The sequence below is a fragment of the Erinaceus europaeus genome, chromosome 14, assembly GCF_950295315.1.
Source record: "Erinaceus europaeus chromosome 14, mEriEur2.1, whole genome shotgun sequence".
NCBI lineage: Eukaryota > Metazoa > Chordata > Mammalia > Eulipotyphla > Erinaceidae > Erinaceus > Erinaceus europaeus.
Genome location: NC_080175.1, coordinates 23012871 through 23036339, shown reverse-complemented (window position 1 = coordinate 23036339; position 23469 = coordinate 23012871). Strand labels below are relative to the sequence as shown.

Below are 23469 nucleotides of genomic sequence, written 5' to 3'. Positions count from 1 at the left end.
TAAAGAGCTACTCTTCCTGAGATGGAGGGATAGTTCCTCCACATTTGTTCAGCTCCCTAAGTGGCTGTTTTCTTTGAAACTCAGGTTAGGAGCAACTCTGTGAAATATGTCTTACTGTTACTCCCCTGTACTCTTTTAACAACATACACACATGTGCAGGCACAAGCATGTAAACAAGCACACGCTGCATAGACCACACCCCTGACCACTGCCAGTTCTCCTCAGGTATCGACGGATTGTATCCAACAACTGTACCGATGGACTGAGAGAGAAGTACACAGCCAAGGCCCAGCTGTGTCCCGGAAAAGCTCCTAGGGGCCTCCATGTGGTGACAACTGATGGACGCCTGGTGGCAGAACAGGGACACAATGCAACCTTCATAGTCCTCATGGAGGAGGTAGGTGCTGACCTGGTCTTTCAAGTCAGAACTCATAGTCAAGCCATTCCCTCTTCCAGAGAGGGAAGGAAAAAAAAGATTGTGTATTCCCACAGACACCTTCACTGCTGTCAGTGGCAAAAATCTGAGATTTCTGGGAGAAGAAAAAAGGAATTTGGGGTATTTAAATATCTTATTTCCTTCATCCCACAATACAGACCTAGACTGTAGGAGAAACCTACTGCATATGTATCTAGCTATATTCTTCAAGGGGCCTTCTATATTCCATTTTACTGAAAAAATATTTCTTGCCATCAGGCCATATACTATAAACTTTTCCTGAGGAAGAGAATTAGAATTATAGCTGTTGCTATTAGCATTCTCTTTTGATTTTCTCAAGCCCTTACCCCCACAGATAAGAAAAGCCCCCAAGATTTTCAAAGAATCTTTAAAGTATGTGTGTGAAGGGGGCAGGGCAGAGTTATTAAGATCCTTTCAATGTATCTTTATGAAGAATGTCTTATGTGTTGCTTTTCTATCCTGTCGGTTAATTTTCTATCCTATCAGGTCCATTAATTCATTTTTTAGTGTCTTCTGCAATCTGAACAGCACAGTCCGTCTTCATTCCTTCATTTCAGGATGGAAATTTCTGTTTTATGCTTCTTGCTCCCTGTAGAAACTGTTTAATCTCTTCCCGTATTAGGGAAGTTTGCAGACATTCCTGGCTGTGGTGGTGGGGCAGTTTGCCTGACTTAGAGAACTCCCTCTCTCTCTCTCTCTCTCTCTCTCTATATATATATATATATATGCAAACTGTGCTGTGCTTTTGAGGTTTTAGAGAAAGTCCAAGACCGGTCAGGATTTTTTGTTTTATTTTTTCCTTCCCCAGATGTGAATTCATTAAAAGTTGGACCTATACTGGACTGGTAAAGGTTCCTTATCCTGAATTGACAGATTCTTCAGGTTTAGCCCATACCAGGCACTTGAATTAGAGGACTTTTAAGATGCAGAGAAGGTCATTACCACATTTCCACTAGGGAGTTTCCAGGACCAGTACTGTAAAAACCTTCTCTTGAATGACTGTGAAGAGCCATGATCTTATCCATTTGAATTGCCTCTAGTTCATTTCCACTTTAATTTATATTCATAGACTCAAGGGTAGTTGACATTGTGTAGGGAGCAAGGAAACGCCTATCAATATTTCACTCACATCTGGGTTGCCATGGGGGAAGACACAGAAAGCAAAATTGCAGTCAGTGCATATTCCCTGGGTAGGATTGATTCCTAATTCTAAAATGATACTTTTCTCTTTTTTATTTCATCAGCCATCTTTGTACAAAAACAGAGAGATCTTACTCTGTTTTCAAAACCTTGAAATTCTCTTATGGTTAATCCTACTTGCATTTATGAAAATTGCTGGTGGTGGCCAGGGTAGGTAGGGAGGAGAAGGAACCTGCAGACATAGGCGTTGGCTCTTAAGATGCTGAGATATTGGTCCTCATGGAGTGATCTTAGTTACAGAACAAAGCATCAGATAAGAGACTGTTTGGATTTTATGAACTGGCCATAGCCAATCATCACTTTTTTCCCGCAGGGTGATCTCCAAAGGACAAACATCCAGCTTGACTTTGGGGATGGAATTGCTGTGTCCTACGCTAACTTTAGCCCCATTGAGGAAGGCATCAAGCATGTGTACAAGAGTGCAGGGATCTTCCAGGTGACAGCCTATGCAGAGAATAATCTGGGCTCTGACACAGCTGTCCTTTTCCTGCACGTGGTTTGTAAGTAGGATGACCCATTCTTTTCTTTGCCTCCTTCCCAGCCAACTTCCTCTTCCTTGTCTTCTTGGGATTCAGAACTGAAACTGGGTTTAGTGTGACTACCGCCCTCAAATAGTTATCCAAGTGGAAAGACTGAAGTATGGTAGTCATCTAATTTCAGGGTTTGAGGGTATTGAAATACTGTTTCTGTTTGGGTAGCATTACCAGCACTTCCTTTTTTAGTTCTACTCTGTAATGTACACATACAGAAGCATATTCACATGAAGACCCTACCTTTTATAAGAAATACTGGATGATCTCACCATAGGTAGAAGCTAAGAAGCAAGGACAGTAATGGGAAAGAGTAAGGTGAAACTTAGACTGGGTATGATGTATGACACCAAAACAAAAGCCTCTAGGGAAGTGCTGGTGGGATAGAGGAGCGCTAGGGTAATATATATAATTTCCTAACTTCCTATTCACATTAGTGTTACATGGTAAACAGTGATAGAGTTCTGCAAGGAGGAGACCTGGATTATAATCAAATATCAGTCAGATCCCTAAAATAACAGCAGTCAGTCAAATCCCAAAAAGTACCAGACTGTATGATTGTGAGATGTACTATTTCTTCTTTGGGTCTTCTGAACTCAAATTTTAAAATGATATAGTTCTAATTATGCCCTTGCTTCATAGAGTTTTATAGCAGTAAATAGGCAACACAAGTTAAACACTACATCATTCACTAATTTATTCACCAAATGTCCATTGAGTTCTTAACATTATATCCAGTGCACTTCCAAGTACTGTAGCGGCAAAAATACATATATGGCCCTGCACAGACAATATTTACATTTGAAGGGGGCAGTGGCACCCGTCACTAGAATTGGGCCATGGGTGAGCTGCACAAGTGGAGAGAACTGCACTACACCTACCACCATCAGTCTGTGCCAGATGCACCATGGTGAGTGCTATGCAAGGTGTTCAGAGGCCCAGAAAGAGAGACTTGTGCTTGAATCCAAATCATATTTTACTAAATTAAATGTCTGTTATTATCTAACTTTCCTAGTTTGAACATAATCGTATTTCTCCTCAGCAAGTAGATTATAATAACACTGTGAAAATCAAGTTGGACTGTGTGTGTTCACATGTGTCCCCAGACACATCTCCCCCCAGTAAGTGACTGCCTAGAAGGACTTACAGAATATGTCATATAACATTATCATTTAGTGGTACTCACAACTGTGGGTTATTACATTGAACCATCAGTAAAGGGAAAGGCCCATGCATGGGTAAAGCTTGGAGGAAGCCAAGCATAAATTGCCAAGAGCCTGTCCCAGTGCAGCAACACAAGACATACTTAATTATTCCATCATAGATCAGAATAGTATTGTAGAGAGAAGGCTGTTTACCAGAGTTGCTCATTGGGAAGTCTAAACCATCATTTTGAATGGGACCTGGTCATATAAACAACCTCTGCCTGGTATACATCAGAAGCCTAGGCTCCTTACGCAAAACAGGTATTCAGAAAAAGCCATAGTCTAGATAATAATGAATTGTGATGAGTTGATTACTGACTGTAAACAAGAGCTAAGTCCCCATAGCCCATCCAGGCCTTTTCTAAGATGGCAATTTCAAGTTCCTAGTAACAATTCTCTGCACAGTGTGGAAAATTCTCTTTAGCACCCAAGTTGGCACATGTTCATTAATAATTATTTACTGTTAAATTTTTGACTGACAGTTGCGCTGTATTTAAGAATAAGACCAAAAAACTCAAGTGTGGAGCTTTCCTGTAGGGTACAGAGACCATTGCATCTTACTAGCCTAAACACACCAGCAAAAAGAAGAAAGAAAAAAAAAAGAACAGGTTTATACTATGGGTTATATGCATGAAGGAGATGAAGAAGGAAATGTTCCTTGAAACTTTTATCGTGCTCATAATTCCCTCCAAATCAATCATGACTGCATTTACCAGACAGTTATTATGGTGGAAACAGCTCCTGATCTCACCTTAAGCCATTAACTGACAAAAGTAGTTGTTAGCTACCCATAATTACCAGTATCACACAGATTACTAGATTTTTATCAAAAGGAGCCCAATTTGACAGTAGGGATTCTAAGAGTTGGATATGTTCCCTCTTGAGTCTCTTTGCTTCTTCCAAATCCATGTTCTATCTCTCAGCTGAAGCTTAGAGCTCCCTTAAACAATTATTTCATGTTGTTGTTCCTTGAGATTCTTGTAATCAAACATACATATCCTGAATCTGGGATAATTGGGATCATATATGATGGTATTCCCGATTATGAAAGCCCTATACTTTTAGCTTCTGACATGAATTTAGGAAAAATGGGTTTCTGTTATCTTCTTGTTCATCAGCATAGCCAGCAGTGCAAGTTCTGGCTGAGTCTAGGTCCCTGAGTAACAGAAGGCTGCGGAGAATTCTAGGGCCACAGTCAGAGCAGCTGAAGTGATTATTATAGAGTATTATACGATTCTGTTTACAAGGTGAGGGGAATGGCCTTGAGGTCATTTGCCATGATAACAAGAGTGATGACTTCAAAGGTAAAAAGGTTTTCTTTTTCAGCAAGGACTAGAGTATATATATATCTATATAAAATCTAGGATTAGGTCAGAGAGTATAGGTAGAAAATACATTCAAGCCAAAAAACACACTGATACTTGAATACTTGTTGACAAGAGAGGACCATCTGTGCAGTTGAAATAAGGTCTGGTTAGTCTTCTCACACAAATATTAGTCCCTATAGAAACCTTCACCCTAGTTTAAACGGTCTGTACTCAGTGAGGCTCAGTAGCACTCGCATTGTCCTTAGCAGAATGTGTAGTCATTGATAGAGAAGTAGTATTTGGTGGTAGTGGTAGAAGTAGTAACAACTCATAAAAAATGTCATATTGTACTTTCATTATCCACACATCATTGCACATGTTCTTATTATTATAAGGAAAGACAAGAGAGTACATGGGATTATTATGTAAGGCCCTGACTCTAAAGTAGTAGAAAATATCATTCAGCAAAATTGGAAAAAGAGTTGAAAGAAGAAACATCTGTCTTCTCCCCTTTTAACTGGGCCATCTGGAAAATGACCACTTCTACAAATAGTGAAGACTAGATGGCCTGAAAAATGTCCCACCTATGAGAAAATCTCATGTCCTCAAGGCTAAAGAGATATCCTTGCTACAGCTGTCACTCATGAAAGCCGAATTGGTGGAAAACAGAAACAAGTGCTCTAACATAGTGTGAATATGTATTTTGTAGCTGAATTTTAATAAATAATAAAAACAAAAGAAAGGGAAAGGAGTGTAAATGAAGAAAGTAAAGAAATGAAACAAAAAGAAAAGAAAGGGAAGAAATAGAAAGGAAAAATGAATGGGTGGGTAAAAATCCCAGTCAAATTGTGTATTATTAATTAATTAAGGATGTGTAATATGTATGTATGTAGGTAGAGAGAGAGAAATAGGAAGAAAGATAAAGAAAAAAATCAGAATTTCATACTGTCATATACAATATAATTAATCAAGTTGAGAACCACAAGCTCGGAAGTCCTGTATTTTACCACTGAATTATTTTCTTGGCAACTACAAAAAAAGGAAAAGAAAGATAGAAAGAAATAAAGAAAAGAAATATAAAAGAAAGGAAGGAAGGAAAGGAGAGAGGGAGGAAGGGAGGGAGAAAAGAGAGAAAGGGGGAGGGAGGGAGAGGGGGAGAAAGAAGGAAGAAGGAAGAAGGGAGAGAAGAAAGGATAGCAGCAATCAGCCGTCCTGAAAATGCAGTGCTGACACATTAACATTTTAATCTTATTTGGGGTATAATTAATCAAATTAAAATCCTCACTTATTAAGCTTAAAATATATTCATATATGCCATCTTAACTGTAGGTTTAGTTGATGCTGCTTCTATCAGTTTTTTTTTAAGAAAATGGGAGATTGGCTTCATTTTTTTGTTGTTAACAGCTTATTATCGGGGAACCTGGTATTTATTTTTTCTTCAATGTAAAGTGCTATCCATTTTCCTTTATAAAAAAAATATCCTGGCAATGGTAGATAGCATAATGGTTATGCATAGAGACTCTCATGAGTAAGGCTCCAAAGTCCCATGATCAATGCCCTGCACCACCATAAGCCAGAGCTGAGCAGTGTTCTGGTTAAAATATATATATATATATATATGACCAGCTTTCTGAATGACCCACTGAGTATTGCAGATGACAGGCAGGATGGCAAGTTTTGAAAAGGATGAAATCAGTTAACAACTGAGATAATGGAAGAGCATTCCATACAATGCAGTGACCTCAAATCACAAGATGACTTACCCTCAAGAAAAGAGAGATTATTTATCTTGATACTTATTGGCTAAGTGTCTAGTAAACCATCTTTGTCCCTGGATTAAAACCTCATATGTGTCCCTGGTTATGTTCACAGAACGTAAATTAAGTTCACATGCCACTTTCACCTGAAGGTTGATTTTAGTTTCCTACTATATATAATACCTCATTTCAAGGACACACACAACATTTCTGAGTTGTGTGGTCTTTGTTTTAGCTGATGGTAATGCAGGTTAAATTTAAGAATATGGGACACACTAAAATTTAACTGCTTATCACAGAAAGAGAAGCTCTGACATTTTTTTCTCATTTCTATAGGTCCTGTGGAGCATGTTCATCTCCGAGTTCCATTTGTTGCCATAAGAAACAAAGAGGTCAACATCAGTGCCATCGTGTGGCCCAGTCAGCTGGGGACCCTCACTTATTTCTGGTGGTTTGGCAACAGTACAAAGGTTCGGCTCTTTTTGAGGAAAATCTAACTTGACCTATACTGAGTGCATCCGTGTTCCAGTTTCAGTTGACCCTGGGGTACGGGGATCTGGGCGGTAGGAAATAATGAAGATATAAGTCCATATAATGGAATAAGACATAACCTCCCTGTGGCAAGTCTATTGTTTCAATAGAAAATACTCAGATGAACCTTAGGGAGAAAGAATACTTGGAGAAACTATGTGAACTGTGTTCTTTTCCCTATAATCACTATGTTCTATTTTGTTTTAATCCTGGTCTTGCCACTTAGTAGCTATAAAATATCAAGGAATGCAGTTAGACCTTTGAGATTAAGTGACATCCTCTGTAAAATGTGAATTAGATATTTAATTTTAGGGTTTGAAAATCAAATGTCTCAAGCAAGGGACTGATGTTGCCAGGTTTCAAAGAGAAGATCTAAAGACCCCCCTTTAGTTGATGGTGATGCTTGTATAAAAAAATGACCTAGAAGCTAGAAGCAGTTAGGCTGAACACTTATCAATTTAAATGTTTATGTTTCTCGACTCTTGTTTTTGTCTCTGCATTGGCTTTAGTAATTTTGAATAAAATTGATAACATTCATCTTAGAGGAGAGACCTTTATGTTTTTTAATAATTTAAGAACAAGCAGGTTTTGAAATGTTGGGTATCTAAAGAAAGGGGAAATAAGTATTCAATTGCTGCTATAGTAATTACTTTGTGAAAGGAATAGATAATGTCTATATAGTTTGTTTCTTTTGAGGTGTTCTAAAAGAATTTCAGCCCTGCATAAAGGAAAGAGAAGTGATGAATTCCTACCTTCTTTCAGGAAAGCAGACTGATATGGTAAAGAGAACATGGGCTTAGAGCCCCTGACAATAATTAGTTACTAATACATGCTGGGTAAATGAGCTTGCTCAATTATATGGCCTAACATTTAATTTACCCAACTGTAAACTGGACATACAATACCTATGTCTTCCTGATTTTTCTGAAAACTAAGGTCTATATCTATCTATCTATTCATCTATCACTCTAGAACATCTTAGGTACTCACCAATCGGATATGTTTTAACTTTGTCATAAGAATTGGGAGCTACGATGGAGTAATAAAAGGTAGAACTAGGTTCATGAACCCAAAGTACCCTTGCTGCTTATAAAATCCATGCTGTGTGCTTAGAGATCAGTTTCTTAGTGGAGGCTGTTAATGCTTTTGCATCTCTGGTTATTATGCGCCAGTACAGTGGATAAGAGTAGTCAGTTGACAAGATCCCTACCTGGTACATCTAAGAAGTAAATCCTCCTACATACCAAGGTCAAACAATTGAACAACTGTAGAGTCAGGCCTAAAACTCAGCTATCCTAACTCCCATCCACCATAAGCCACTCCACAGCCGCAGGATGTTTTCACGGCATCACTTGGTCTCTTAGAAGCATACACATTGATGAAAGAAAGAAAGAAAATTGTTTGGGAGAAGAAAGCTAAAATAGAAGAATGTCAAGTTCATTTCTCTTTTGAGGCTGAAAGGTTTGGACTACCAAGCTAGGGAGTTCTTTTCAGTTAGTGTTTTTTTACCTGCTGATTTTCACTTTGAAACTCATGTGTATAGGGAGGGTGGATCACAGCACAGTGATTTACTCAGCAGCCTAAAAGGAACCAGTGTTTGTTTTGGTATCTTTGTTGTTTTTCTTTGAATGCTGAGACTAAGACCTGAAATACCATATGAAATTAGATAAATATTTGACAAATAAACAAAAAAGTAGACCAAGTGATTGAGGAGTCTAGTTTATATTTCTCTAGTGATTGAACAAATCACCTGAGGCTTAGCTATTCTGCAACACACAAACACTAATTCCTAATCCCTGAATATCATTGAGTTATTATTTGAAATATCTAGCAAATCTAATTAATCATATGCCATTATTAGGAAAAAAGAAGTTTTAAATTAAAGAATGTATTATAGGGCTGCGTGGTAGTGCACCTTGTTAAGCACACATAGTATTATACATAAGGACCCAGGTTTGAGCCCCCACTCCCTACCTGCAGTGGGGATGCTTTATGAGTAGTAAAGCAGATCTATGAAAAAATGGCATTATAGATTTTTTAATTGATGATTACCTGAAGCATTCTTTTTTTTTCCTTTTTATGTGGAACCAAGGCCTCTCACATACATAATTTAACCATACCTGAGTTACATTTTATTCTGACACAGAAACAAAGTCAAAGACAAAGGGAAGAGGAAGAGGGAGGGAATAAGGGAGAGAGGAAGAGAGAGACACCATAACACCAGTGCTTTTCTGATGCCATGGAACCTCCTAAGTGCTGCCAGGAGTTGGATCTAGACCATATGCACGGCAAGGCATGTACCTTACCCCGTAAGCTCCCTCTCTGCTCCTGAAGTTTTCCTTTTGTTAGCAAACTTCTATCTAAAAATTTGAGTATGGAATATTGCACAAATACCCATATCCTAAAGATTTTACTGTTTGGATTTAGTCCCCAAAGAACCAAGAAAATGAACATATAGGAGAAGCAAATAATAAGAGTGACTTGGAAATTAGATGTACCTCTGTTGGAATGCAGACTCATTTTTTTTCATTTCTGTGTATTTTTAGTGGAAATATCTAATTTTGCTGGACCTCAGTTTGGCCAAAGTAATAGTATCAGTAACTGCAATCTGATATTGTTTATTGTTAAGTAACTGGGAAGTATGAAACATACTTGCAGTGCATCTAGCCATTCTAATACTCAGTACAATAGCATCTACGTCTCATTGGTAAACGTGTCTTGGTTCCACAGTCTTGTTTTGTTTTGTTTTTCTCACTTATCACAATAGTTATTTTATCTATTTTAAAAAGGCACAATTTCAGGACCCTGAAATACCATCATGGCAGAAACATCAAGGTGACCACAGGGCTCAGTAATGATCCAGTCAACACTAAATTTGACTGAGTCTTTGGGCAGTGCTTTTTGGTAAAAGCATTGACTTTTAGAGTTATTTTAGAGTTACTTTATGTTTCCTTTGGTTTGCACACTAATCTGTAAAAGGAATATCTGCTTTTAGGAATGTTTTGCACTAGACTCTTCATATATCATCATTTGCTTTAAACATCAGAACACCACTGGTGAAGGAGAAAGTAATCCCATATTACAGAGAATACAAAGTGACCTTGGAAGAAGGTGTTTTATCAGTGTGTGTGTGTGTGTGTGTGTGTGTGTGTGTGTGTGTGTGTGCGCGTGTATTGTGGATAGGTAAATTAGATAGGCTCACACAGGTGGTTCAATTAAATCAACCTCTAATAAGACTCATCTCCTCTAACTAATGTTTTCTTGCACCTGAGGGATAAGCAATCTTATAATACTGTCCCTACCTTCAAGGAAAATGCATTCAGCTAAGATGGCAAGATAAATACACACATGCAGTTATTATCAAGTAGGCATGGTATATAACAAGTAAATCTAGAGAGAAAGCATTCCTGAAATCCAAATGTAGGCTCCGATTCTACAAGTCATCAGCTGAGAGATGTAAGTCGCATCTGTAGCTCTGTGAATCTTTATCAAGAGTTGGTGTTTAGTGCTTCATGTTGTAAGGACTATGGAACAGTATAACTTCCATTTGCTGCCTTTAAGAAATATATTTGACAATAGAAGTTAACAGCCAAGAATTGACACTGTTGGGAAAGATGATAGAAATGCAATATTGCTGCTTCAGTCAAGCAGTGATGGGGGGACTTTGTTGTTCAGGAGTGAGTCATGTAGGGAGCTGGTCTTCCTCTGGCATTACAGGAGCAATAGGACTTAGAGAGGAGGAAAAGGGTTTTATGTAAGAGGTAAGACTTTGGGCTTGGTTATATTTGTGCTTACTGGCAAAACAGAGGATTCATTTGGGCAGAAAATGAAGAAAGTATGAAAAGTGACAAGGATAGGTGAAAAGTGACTTTTTAAAAACATTTTTGTATTGATAAGAAAGAGAACCATACGACATCACTCTACCATATGTGGTATCAGTGACTTGACTCTGGACTTCATATTTATCCACTGCACCAACTCTTAGGCCAAAATGATAGATGGTTTTGAATGGCATAATGGATAGCATCCATAAGTGGATGCCCGTTAGTCAGAAAAACTCCAACTTAAGATACAGTGATTAAATATATACTCAGGTTCATTGATGGCGCTACTGAGACTAAAGTACTTTTTTTTAAGAGTTTCTTACTTATGTACTTAATTATTTGTTTGTGAAAGATGGAATGGAAGGGATGGAGAGAGAGGAAGAACAAGTACAAGAGCCTTAGTCTAGGGGCTTAAACGTGGGGCCTCCAGGGCGGTAGCTCAGCGAGTTAAGTGCACATGGCGTGAAGTGCAAGCACTGGCATAAGGATCCTGGCTCCCCCACCTGCAGGGGAGTCACTTCACAGGCAGTGAAGCAGGTCTGCAGGTGTCTATCTTTTCCTCCCCGTCTCTATCATCCCCTCTTCTCTCCATTTCTCTCTGTCCTATCCAACAACAGTGACAGCAATAACAGCAATAATAATAACAACAACAATGATAAACAATAAGGGCAACAAAAGGGAAAAAATAGCTTCCAGGAGCAGTGGAAGCACCGAGCCCCAGCAATAATCCTAGAGGCAAAAAAAAAAAAGGAGTCGAGTAGTAGCGCAGCAGGTTAAGTGCACGTGGTGTAAAGTACAAGAACTGGCATAAGGATCCCAGTTTGAGCGCCTGGCTCCCCACCTGCAGGGGAGTCGCATCACAAGTGGTGAAGCAGGTCTGCAGGTGTCTATCTTTCTCTCCTCCACTCTGTCTTCCCCTCCTCTCTCCATTTCTCTCTGTCCTATCTATCCAACAACAATGACATCAATAACAACAATAATAACTACAACAATAAAACAAGGTATGCAAAAGGGAATACATAAATATTTTTTTAAAAAAATGGAGCCTCATGCTTAAGAGTCCAACAATTTATCTATTGTTCCACCTCCCAAACAACTAGTGAGACACCTTTGAAGAACTGCTAGATATCTCTGAGAGAGAGGTTGACAGAATTTCCCTGCCCCAAGCCATGAATTTTCACAGTAATCCTCCAGGTATACCACATCTATAAATAGTATTTTGCTTTATTCTTTATGTTCCATATGTGTGTTAGATTATTTATATAATTCTAATCATGGTATATAAAGCCTGCCTATCATATGATAAGCATTTTTCACTATAATATGTTCAACTAAGATCTTAAGATAGGTAAGCATAGTGATTGCATAGCCTATGTAATATAAGAATAGTAGTTTTAATCAAGCTCATACATTTAAGTGGTAAAGATTTTTTACTATTCAATATTAACTTGACTTACTGTGTCTGGGAAACTGGTATAGACTGCATGCAAAGTTTCCCCTGAAGGTCCCTGTTCCATAAGTCAAATGGAAATCTTATAACTAAATAGTCAAGACTTTGCTGAGTGCTTTCTGGGCTCAGTGGATGAAAAGTGACCTGTAAGATAGGAGAAATTCTCTGTGGTCGGGGAAGTAGCTAGCCTGAGATGTAGGCAGGGCATAAAGTATTATTCTTAAAAGCTTTGCAGTGGACTGAAGAAGACACAGAGATAGAGAAGTCAGTTGGCTGCCTAGTGAATTTGCAGGGCTCTGAAAGGCCAATTTGCTGGGATTAACAGAGGTCTGGCTTAATAAATGTGTCTGCCTGCCTAATAGATTTAGTAAATGAACCTTAAAATACTTGATTTAATTTAGCAATGTGTGCTAGATATCAGTGGCCAACAAAGAACTTGAGACTCCTGTTGAGTGGTCCAGCTTTGCAAGGAGAGTGAAATCAGCCATCATACCATAACTGTTGATGAAAAACCAAAGTAATTTGGAAAACAAAATTAGCTCCTGCCATTTCTCTAGCACTGAAGCCTATGGTCTGCCACCCTGGGACCAAATGTCTGCTTTGTTGCAGTGTGTTTGCAGTGGCTCAGAGCCCTGACTCGCTGGCAAGACTGCACACTCCCTCCCACCTCAGATGGCAGGCCCTTCATCTTGCTGCCCTGCATCCTTGCATGGCCCCTGGAGCTCCCTAGAAGCCAACCAGATGGAGAGGAAGTCAAATCTGCTAGAAAGAGACACCATTCTATAACACAGCACCAGTCACTGGCACCTACAACAAGAATAGAGTATATAGAAGAGGGGGTGGGGCACATGTAAATCACTGAGCAATAAAGATTACATGGTAGTTTTGAAAATTCCTTGAAGAGTCCACCGCCATACCACACTGAAGATATCCAACATCTGTAAAATTTTCTTGAAGAGAGATAGTAAATAGGGGAATGAAATTCTTGGTGGTAAAAGATGGAAAGAGAGATCAAGAAAGAATATCAAAAAAGAAAGGGCAATGTAACAGAATCTAAGTCAGAGAGAATAATTCATGGACCTGAAGAAAAAGCAAAATAAAAAATGATTATTTCGGGAGTCGGGCGGTGGCGCAGTGGGTTAAGCGCACGTGGCGCAAAGCGCAGGGACTGGCGTAAGGATCCTGGTTGAGCCCCCGGCTCCCCACCTGCAGGGGAGTCGCATCACAAGTGGTGAAGCAGGTCTGCAGGTGTCTATCTTTCTCTCCCCTTCTCTGTCTTCCCCTCCTCTCTCCATTTCTCTCTGTCCTATCCAACAACGAATTGCGTCAAAAAGGGCAATAATAATAATAATAATAACCACAACAAAGCTACAACAAGGGCAACAAAAAGGGGGGAAAATGGCCTCCAGGAGCGGTGGATTCATGGTGCAGGCACCGAGCCCAGCAATAACCCTGGAGAAAAAAAAAAGATTATTTCATTTATATTTAATGTATCTCTCAACATTTGATTCTACAAAATTCAGACTTACACTAGAGTTTAATTAATTTTACAGCCAGCACCCAATACCTGCAATCTATCACAAAATTTAACTGTACTTCTTATATCACATCTCTATCTGTCCCTCTATTTAACCATTAATATAGCTTACATTTGTATTAAAAAGAAACACCAGAGCACTGCTCAGCTCTGGTTTATGGTGGTTCTGGGGCTGAACCTGGGAGTTTACAGCCTCAGGCATGGAAGTCTTTTATATATCCATTAAGCTAGCTCCCCATCCCTAAACTTTTCATATTTTATTAGTTAGTGATTTATAATGTTATAAGATAATAGGAGTACAATTCCATATCTTCCCACCACCAAAGTTCTGTCTCTCTTCTCCCCCCAGTAGCCTCTATAGTTCTACCAAGGTCATAGTTATGGGTTGACTATATGTGTATTTTTTTTTCAAGTTCATGTGTTTCAATCCTCTATATTTCACTTGTGAGTGAAATCTTCCCATGATTGTCCTTCCTTCCTTTTCCCCCTTCTTCCTTTTTTCTCAAATAAGAGAAACAGTGCTTGACTTCCTCAGATGTTCTCTAGAATCTTTCCCTCTTGGTAATCTCCCTCAAAAACAAAGGTTCCTTGTCACAACATCTCCAAACCAAATGGAACTGGCATTCAGAGCCCTTTGGTCATCTTCCCCTAGCCTAAGGCATTCCTGATGGAAGTGATCAGGTGATGGTAAAGAGAGGAGGAATCCATTAGAAGGCTAGGCCCAAAGTAGCTGTGTGGGAATCTAAGGATCCCCTGACTAGAACCCCAGATGCAGAGATGACCTGGTATTGTCCAAAATGCCCATTATTTAGTAAGCCAATCTCTCTCTCTCTCCTTCCAGTTTTCATAGTCCTTTTTTTTTTAAAGATTTTTAAAAATATTTATTTATTTTTTAATTTCCTTTTGTTGCCCTTTTTTTATTGTTGTTGTCATTGATGCAGTTGTTGGATAGGACAGAGAGAAATGGAGAGAGGAGGGGAAGATAGAGAGGGGGAGAGAAAGATAAACACCTGCAGACCTGCTTCACTGCCTGTGAAGGGACTCCCCTGCAGGTGGGGAGCCAGGGGCTCGAACCTGGATCCTTAAGCCAGTCCTTGCACTTTGTGCCACCTGCGCTTAACCCGCTGTGCTACCACCCAACTCCCAGTCCTTTCTTATTTTCACAAGCTTAAGCTTTCTTCCAGTTGTTAAGGCCTTCAATGTCATTTGTTATGTTCAAACTGGTATTTGACTTATGGAGTCTAGCCTTGAGTTGAAGAGCTTAATCTATCTTAATTTTTAAAACTCATTTCAAGGTAAAATTAAGATACATTTTTCCTTAAAGATTTTATATTGTACATAATTAATTAAAATGTGATATTTGTTTACCTTCTCCTCCATATGCTTGCACCTCAAATGCAAACTCCTTTCAAGGTACATGGCATAACCATCACCCCCTAACATTTTTCCTATGTCCCTCTTCACTCAATTTTCTTTCCTAATGCCCAGAATAAGCATTTTTTCCTTTTTCCATTGTAGATTAGACTTACATGTACTAAAAAATTATATAAATGTAATTATACCATCTGAATTCTTCTGGATAAGTTTTCTTTCACATCTTATAGTTTAGAGATTCATCTGTAATGTTGTTCATGTCAGTATTTATTCTTTTATGATTATTTTATGAATATTATATCTTCTTTATTCATTTTTCTGTTGATGGATTCCTAGACTGTTTTTTTTTTTTTTTAGCAGTTATGAAATGCTTCTATGAACATTTGTTTGTGGACATATGTTATCTTTTCTCTTGGCTGAATTCTCAGTACTGCAATTGCTAAGTCATAAAATGGAAAATGGTACAACTACTTTTGGGAAGAAAAGTTAAATTTCTTGTAAAACTAAAATTTTCCTTAAGTGGTTATACCATTTCACATCCTGCCAGACATGCATGGATTTCCAGATGCTGTGCATATTATCATTTTTAAACATTTTGTTTTAGCCTTTATGTTGAGTATAAAGAGGTATCTCATTTTCCATCTAAGGAATATGACTAAGGTAATGAATCAACAGATAAGATCTTCTCACAGACAACACAATAGTAGTTGTCTAAAGCCATTGCCCCATCCATTGTATTTTCTTTCTTTCTTTCTTTCTTTCTTTCTTTCTTTCTTTCTTTCTTTCTTAGAGGAGTGTGGGGACTTGAGCATGTGCTTTGTCACTGCTTTAGAAACTTTTAATTTAGTTAGAGAGACAGAAAAAGGGTTAGAGACACCTCAAAATTAGAGCTTCCCCTTCAGTGCCTTGAACTTCCCCCCAGCCCTCTTAACCTATCCTGTTAGCTATCTCTCTGGTCCTCCTTTACATTGGGGCTGCAGTATTTTCCAGGTCGGGTGCTAGCACAGTGGGTTAAATTCACGTGGTGTGAAGTCAAAGGACCGGTTAAGGATCCTGGTTTGAGCTTCTGGTTCCCCACCTGTAGAGGGGCTTGCTTCACAAGCTGTGAAGGAGGTCTGTAGGTTTCTATCTTTCTCTCCCCCTCTCTATCTTCCTCTCCCCTCTCCATTTCTCTCTGTCCTATCCAACAATAATAATAACAACAGCAATAAAACAACAAGGGCAAGAAGGGGAAAAAATAACCTCCAGTAGCAGTGGCTTCATGGTATAGGCACTGAGCCCCAACAATAACCCTGAAGGCAAAAAAAAAGTATATATATACATATATATATATATGTATATATATATATATATATATATATATATATATATATATTCTCACAACTTTTCTAACCCAGTCTTTTCCCTTAACAGAATCAAAAAAGCTTAAAATCAAAAGCTTAAAATGCCCAGATTAATTCATTAAAATAATAAGAGTCATAGTTTTGAATCTTTTCTTTCAGTTGAGTAGAGATGGCAACCCTGTAGCCTGCATACTGTTATTCCTTTATTTCAGCTGCTCCATGCACACTTAACCCCCTGTGCTACATCCCCTGGCCCCCCTCCAGGTCCCTTTAACAACACATTTTAATGTTTTAAGTGGAATTGAAATTTAAAAGAGAGCACCAGACATAATTAGCATAATCTTAGTGATAGCCAATCACAGCCTTTATCTTTAATCCTTCCTCTTGTTCTGGTCAGTCACAGCCTTTAAAGCCTGAGATCTTTTGTTTTTGCTAGTGACAATGGAGCTACTTTAAAGTGACTACTATGTTTCAGCAGATAAGAAAGCCTGCTAATGGACACTGAAAGGGACAAACAGATAATTTCCTAACCATAGTTAGAAACACAGCCACAGTTAGACTTGCGCTGACTGTAGGAAGGCTGTCTGTCCCTCTGGCAGTCAATGAGAAACAAAAACAAACAAACAAACAACAACAACAACAAAACAGCGTTCTAGATGTTCATAGTTGCACTACTCACAATAGTCAAAATAAAATATGAGAACAATCTATATGCCCATCAACAGATGACTAGATAAATTTATGGTATATATAATCCATGGAACACTATCAGGGCCATTAAGGAAAATGACATGTACATTCAAAGCAAAATGGATTGAATGGAAGTGCAATTGATTATGCCAGGTGAAACAAGGAATGAGAATGAAAGAAGACTACTGAGTGGGTTCACTCACAGCTGGAATACAGATGACTTACACAAATTAACCTACAACAAGAAAATAGTAACAGAAATGTCCCTTGGACTCCATGAATATCAGGGTGTTTATCCTAGGGTGGGGAAGTGAGACAGGTATAGGGGGTTGCATCCACAGATACATTTACAGGTGTGAAACACACTTCTAAAAATCTTATACCATTGTAAATCAGCGATAAACTAATGTTAAATCAGTTTTTAAATAATAAAGTAAATATTTTTTTATAGACAGAGTGAGAGAGAGAGAGAACATAGTCCCAAGCTACCTTCCATGCAGTGGGTGCTAGGCCTAACCCCGAGTTGCACTTATGGCAAAACATCACACTATCCAAGGGAGCTATTTTGCCAGTTAATTAATTAATTATCTTATTAATTAATCTCTGCTCTTGATGGATTGTAGCCTGCAGCAGCCACCCTGCAAACTGCCTGTCTGAATCTCTGCAGGAGTCTGGTGCACACGTACACACACAAGTTCAGTTCAGAGTATGTGAACACTGGCCGCAGTTATCCCCTTAAAGCCCACTTCTGTGCATCCTAAACTGGTCACTGCTACTTTGTCTTATGGTGTCCATATAAACAGGAGAGAGAGAGTCTGTTCATCTGCACGTTTGGTGTCCCTTTATGAACAGCCTTATAAAAACCTCCTACTGCTGCCATATTTTGCAAACATAAGAGAACTTGAGAGGGCATGATGCTTCAGGCATGATGACTACTGAATATTCATTCTTCAGTCCCAGAATTAAGATTCTTTTCCCTCCAATCAGCAAAATACTTGCTTTTATTAAGATTCTACTTTTATTAGAAAAATAAATAATTATTCTTTTTCTGTCTGTATTGGGGGAAATTATTATCCATTTGGGTCAGGAAAACAAGAGAGAACCTAAGATCACAAAGATGTATGGTCATAAATGGTTACAACCTATTAAAATGTTAGAATGGGGGGGAGGGTGGTAGTTTCCAAGTAGAGTGCACATATTACCATTTATGAAGACTGAGGTGAGGGGCCTAGCAGTAGTACACCAGGTTAAATGCAGGGACTCCTGCAAGGATGCCATTTCCAGCACCTATCTCCCCAACTGGAAGGGGGCCACATCACAAGCAGTGAAGCAGGTCTGCAGGTGTCTCTCTTTCTCTCTTCCTCTCTGTCTTCCCCTCCTCTCTCCATTTCTCTTTGTCTGATTCTAACCAAAAAAATGAAAAAAATAATAATAAGGAGCAGTGGATTTGTAGTGCAGGCACTGAGCAATAATTCTGGAGGCAAGCAAAAAAAAAAAAGAATTTCAAGACTGAGGTGCAAGCTCTGGATCTCCATAGACAAGAGAGAAGCCTCATGAGTAGTAATGGATTCTTAGAAGTGTATCTCTTTCTCTCTCCTCTGTATCTTCCCCCACTCCCTCTAAGTTTCTATTTCTAGCAAAAACAGAAAGGGGAAACGAAGAAGAAGGAGAAGAAGAAAAAGCGACATGCCTGGAGCAGTAGATACACCAGTTAGGTGCTTATCCCCAGCAGTAACCCTAGTAGCAATCTTCTTCTTCTTCTAGTGTTTGCCCTTCTTCCGTAGCCAGTCAACAGTGTCAGGTTGAGCCTGATGTAAAGTTTCGAGACCTCCTTTGAATCTGGAGAGGTGGCAGTCGTTGACTATGTGGGTCATAGTCTGTCTGGAGCCGCAGGGGCAGTTCGGGTCGTCTCTGGCTCCCCAGCGATGGAACATAGCAGCGCACTGGCCACGGCCTGTTCGATAGCGATTGAGGAGGGCCTAATCATAACGTGCTAGGTCAAAGCCGGGTTGACGCTTGCAGGGGTCTGGGATGAGGTGTTTGTTCTTTACCTCAGCTGACTGCCAACTCTGTTTTCAAGAGTCTGGAACAGAGAAGTTCAGTGTAGGCGTAGGAGACCAGATTGGATGATGAGACGCCAAGCGTTGAACAGGGTGGGCGAAGATATCCGCGTATATTGGCAGGTCCGGTCGAGCGTAGACATGGGAAATGAACTTAGATGATGCCGCATCCCGACGAATATCTGGCGGGGCGATGTTGCTAAGAACTGGCAGCCATGGAACCGGGGTGGAATGGATGGTTCCAGAAATTATCCTCATGGAGGAATATAATTTGGAATCGACCAAGTGGACATGGGGGCTACGGAACCATACTGGGGCACAGTATTCTGCAGTGGAATAGCATAATGCCAGAGATGATGATCGTAGTGTGGAAGCGCTCGCACCCCATGAGGAGCTGGCCAGTCTTGCAATGATGTTATTCCTCGTGCCCACCTTTGCTGCAGTTTTTATGAGAGTTGGACGTGCTAAGATCGACCCAGTCTGGAAAAGAGACATTTCCCATGAGTAGTCATCCCACTTCTGTTTATCTTGTCCATCTCCAAAACTCTCTCCCTTTACACTGTCTGAACTGGAAGACACTTTGAAGAGGGTTAAACCGGGAATGGCTGCTGGCTATGATAACATCACCCCAGAACTCATTCTTAACTTGGGCCCCGCGTCAAAGAAGTGGCTCCCTACATTCCTGTCCCACGTCTTGGAATCTGAATCTATGCCCAAAATTTGGCGTCATGCGAAGATAATAGCAGTTTTGAAACCAAAGAAAGAACCAACACTGGCCGCCAGCTATAGACCAATTTCTCTCCTCTCCGTGTGTTACAAACTCCTTGAGAGGCTGCTTCTGTCACGTATTTCTCCTCTTACAGAGAAATTCCTATCACCCGCCCAAGCTGGTTTCCACCCAGGAAGATCTACCTGCAAACAAGTCCTGGCCCTCTCAACTTACATTGAAAATGGATTTCCAGAAGAATTTAAAGACAGGTGCTGTCTTTATTGATCTCACAGCAGCCTATGACACGGTCTGGCACCATGGTCTCCTAGTCAAGATCTCAAGATGCCTGCCTCCATGGGTGGCCAACACTATATCGTTTCTTCTCCAAAACAGAAGATTCCGGGTGCATCTCGGTGACAAGTCTAGCAGATGGAGACTTGTCTCAAGTGGCCTCCCCCAGGGCTCTGTTCTGGCTCCTACGCTATTTAATATTTACATCAATGACCTACCAGAAACTTCTTCAAGGAAGTTCATCTACGCAGATGGCATCTGCTGTGCAACTCAGGCATCCAAGTTTGACATCCTCGAGGAAACACTCACGAAAGACATGTCTCTGATATCTGATTACTGTAAAAAATGGCGACTAATCCCTAGTGCTGCAAAAAACTGTATCATCTGTTTTCCGTCTACACCATGCCTCGGCCTCGCGTGAGCTTAATGTGCAGCTTGGCGATACGAGAATCCGGCATGAAGCCCAGCCAGTCTATCTTGGCGTTACTCTCGATGGCACCCTAGTAGCAATAAAAATCAACAAATAGATGAATGTTATTATAATGACTTAAATTAGAAAACATATAATACATCAAAATCAATGTATGACTGTATGTACATCCAACATATATGCTGCCACATATAAAGCAGTGTTTCAAGATGAGTGCTACAGGAGTAAGTAAATGTGATCAGTTCTCCTATAGGTCTTTGAAAGGCCTCTAAAAGGTTTCTAAATCTAGTAGAGCACAGAATGAAAATGCAAGTGGCACAGAAGACCAGAGGAGAAAACAAACCATCTCCTCCCAGGAGAAGAAATAGAATAACATGAAAGTCAAGGTGCTCAATCTCTCTCTCTCTCTGGATCAACATTTTACAATATATTTTTCTTCTTTATTTTTAAGATTTTATTTACTAATGAGAGAGATAGCATGAGAGAGTGAAAGATCATTCTGGTAAATGCACTGTCAAGGGATGAAACTTGCTAGTATAACAGCTTTTATACTGCATCACCTTCTGGACCACTTACAGTGTATTTCAAAGTTGTTAATACTACCTTTTGGAAATGATATAGTCATAGTTTCAGACAGGTGTGAAATTCTATTTTTTTTCTTTTTCTTATCATGTTGAGTTCTCCTCGGGCTATGCGTATACTGTACAGATTTGTGGATTTGTGAATAATCAAAGAGTTACAGGAAAGGTGAGAATCTGATATCCCAGGAAAAGCTAAATTGAGTCTTTCTGCTTCTCTCTTTCAGCCCCTCATCACCTTGGACAGCAGTATTTCCTTCACATTCCTTGCAGAGGGAATCAACACCATCACTGTTCAAGTGGCTGCTGGGAATGCTCTTATCCAGGACACCAAAGATATCGCAGTTCATGGTAAGCCCTGGAAATTGTTCTATCATACCTCCTCCTGCTCAACTCATCTCTTCCACTCAATCTAATGACAGTTCCTGGATGCCTTGGGAATTCTCCAAGCCATGGGAAAAATGATGTAGATTCATAAGAGGTACCCAGAGCAACTTTCTATGTTATTCTAATAAAGTTTGTTTGTGGTTAGCAGAGAAGATGAACACATCTGTTGTATTTTGTGATATTTGTATTTTGTGATCTGCATCACAACCTAATTGATGTCTTTGTTTGACAGAACTTTACCTTAATTTGCAGGGAGGCTAAACTGAAAAAAAAAAAAAAACTGTCATAGAAGCTTCTTGATCCAATTTCCTCCTGCAGTAGCTGTAACACAAGTTCAGTATCTATTCTTTATGGGGAAAGGGACCAGTGATTTCAATAACTATGGAAGTCATTAGTTCTTTGTTTGCAGAACTCAGATTGTGTGATGAACTCCATGTCACTGACTTATATCCATGGTTTTTAGAGAGTCTCATGTCATTAGCTACAAAGGGTTGAAAATAACTATAAGAATAAAGAGACAGAGCATGGCAAGAGAGAAGTAAATAGGTCTACATCCTCTTTTCAATCTTGGAGAACTATTCTAATTATTAAACATACTTTAAATAAAAGTATGCTTCTACCACCATGCCACACAACTTCTCCTGGGACCCTAAAAGCAACCCCTAGATCTAGTATTTTCTAGAAAGTTATTATAAGGTATGTGATCTTCTGACTCAAGGCTATAATTCTCCTGCCTCATTGCAGCTGAGTACCTTGTTTCATATATAATTTAAATTTAGTATTGATAGATACAGAGAGAAATTGAGAAGGGAGGAGAAGGTAGAGAGGGAGAGAGACGCCTGTAGCCCTACTTCTCCATTTGTGAAGCTTCTTTCTTATAGGTGGGGACCAGGGGCTTGAACCTGTGTCCCTGCGCACTGTAATATGTGCAATTAACTAGGTATGACACAACACCTCCTGGCCCTCCTTTCTCTCTCCTTCTCCTCCTTCTCCTCCTCCCCCTCCTCCTCCCCTTCCTTCTCCTACTCCTTCTCCTCCTCCCCATCCTCCCCTTCCTCCTCCCCCTCCTCCGTCCCCTCCGCCCCCTCCTCCTCCCCCTCCCCCCCTCCCCCTCCTCCTCCCCCTCCTCCTCCCCCTCCTTCTCCTCCTCCCCCTCCTCCCCCTCCTCCTCCTTCTCCTCCTCCCCCTCCTCCTTCCCCTCCTTCTCCTCCTCCTCCCCCTCCTCCGCCCCCTTCTCCTCCTCCTCCCCCTCCTCCGCCCCCTCCTTCTCCTCCTCCCCCTCCTCTGCCCCCTCCTTCTCCTCCTCCCCCTCCTCCTTCCCCTCCTTCTCCTCCTCCTCCCCCTCCTCCTCCCCCTCCTCCGCCCCCTCCTTCTCCTCCTCCCCCTCCCCCTCCTTCTCCTCCTCCCCCTCCCCCTCCTCCTTCTCCTCCCCCTCCTCCCCCTCCTCCTCCTCCTCCCCCTCCTTCTCCTCCACCTCCCCCTCCTCCGCCCCCTCCTTCTCCTCCTCCCCCTCCTTCTCCTCTTCCTCCTCCTCCCCCTCCTTCTCCTCTTCCTCCTCCTCCTCCTTCTTTTTTCTCTGTTAGAGACAAGGCAAAGAGAGAGTGAAGGCCATAGCACCAGAACTTCCTCTAATGTGGTAGGGGCTTGCCTCAAACCTCTGTCATGCACATGACAAAGCAGCACTTTCCCCAAGGAAGCTATTTTGCCAGGATGTGGTTTGTTTTTCTCCATATATGCAAACTTTATGCTCAGGTCTTCTCATTGGACACTTGGAAGATTATTTTTTATCAAATAATTTTACTGAGATGT

General features: G+C 40.3%; 1 protein-coding gene across 1 annotated transcript in view; it reads left to right on the top strand.

The window, feature by feature from the left end:
- The window catches only part of SORCS3 (sortilin related VPS10 domain containing receptor 3), a 795336-nt gene that overhangs the window by 744530 nt on the left and 27337 nt on the right, over nucleotides 1-23469 (top strand). Inside the window, exons 18-21 of the mRNA XM_007530390.3 lie at nucleotides 226-397; nucleotides 1971-2157; nucleotides 6793-6926; nucleotides 21501-21624. Coding sequence (XP_007530452.2) covers nucleotides 226-397; nucleotides 1971-2157; nucleotides 6793-6926; nucleotides 21501-21624 — 617 coding nt within the window. The remainder of the gene's footprint in view (nucleotides 1-225; nucleotides 398-1970; nucleotides 2158-6792; nucleotides 6927-21500; nucleotides 21625-23469) is intronic.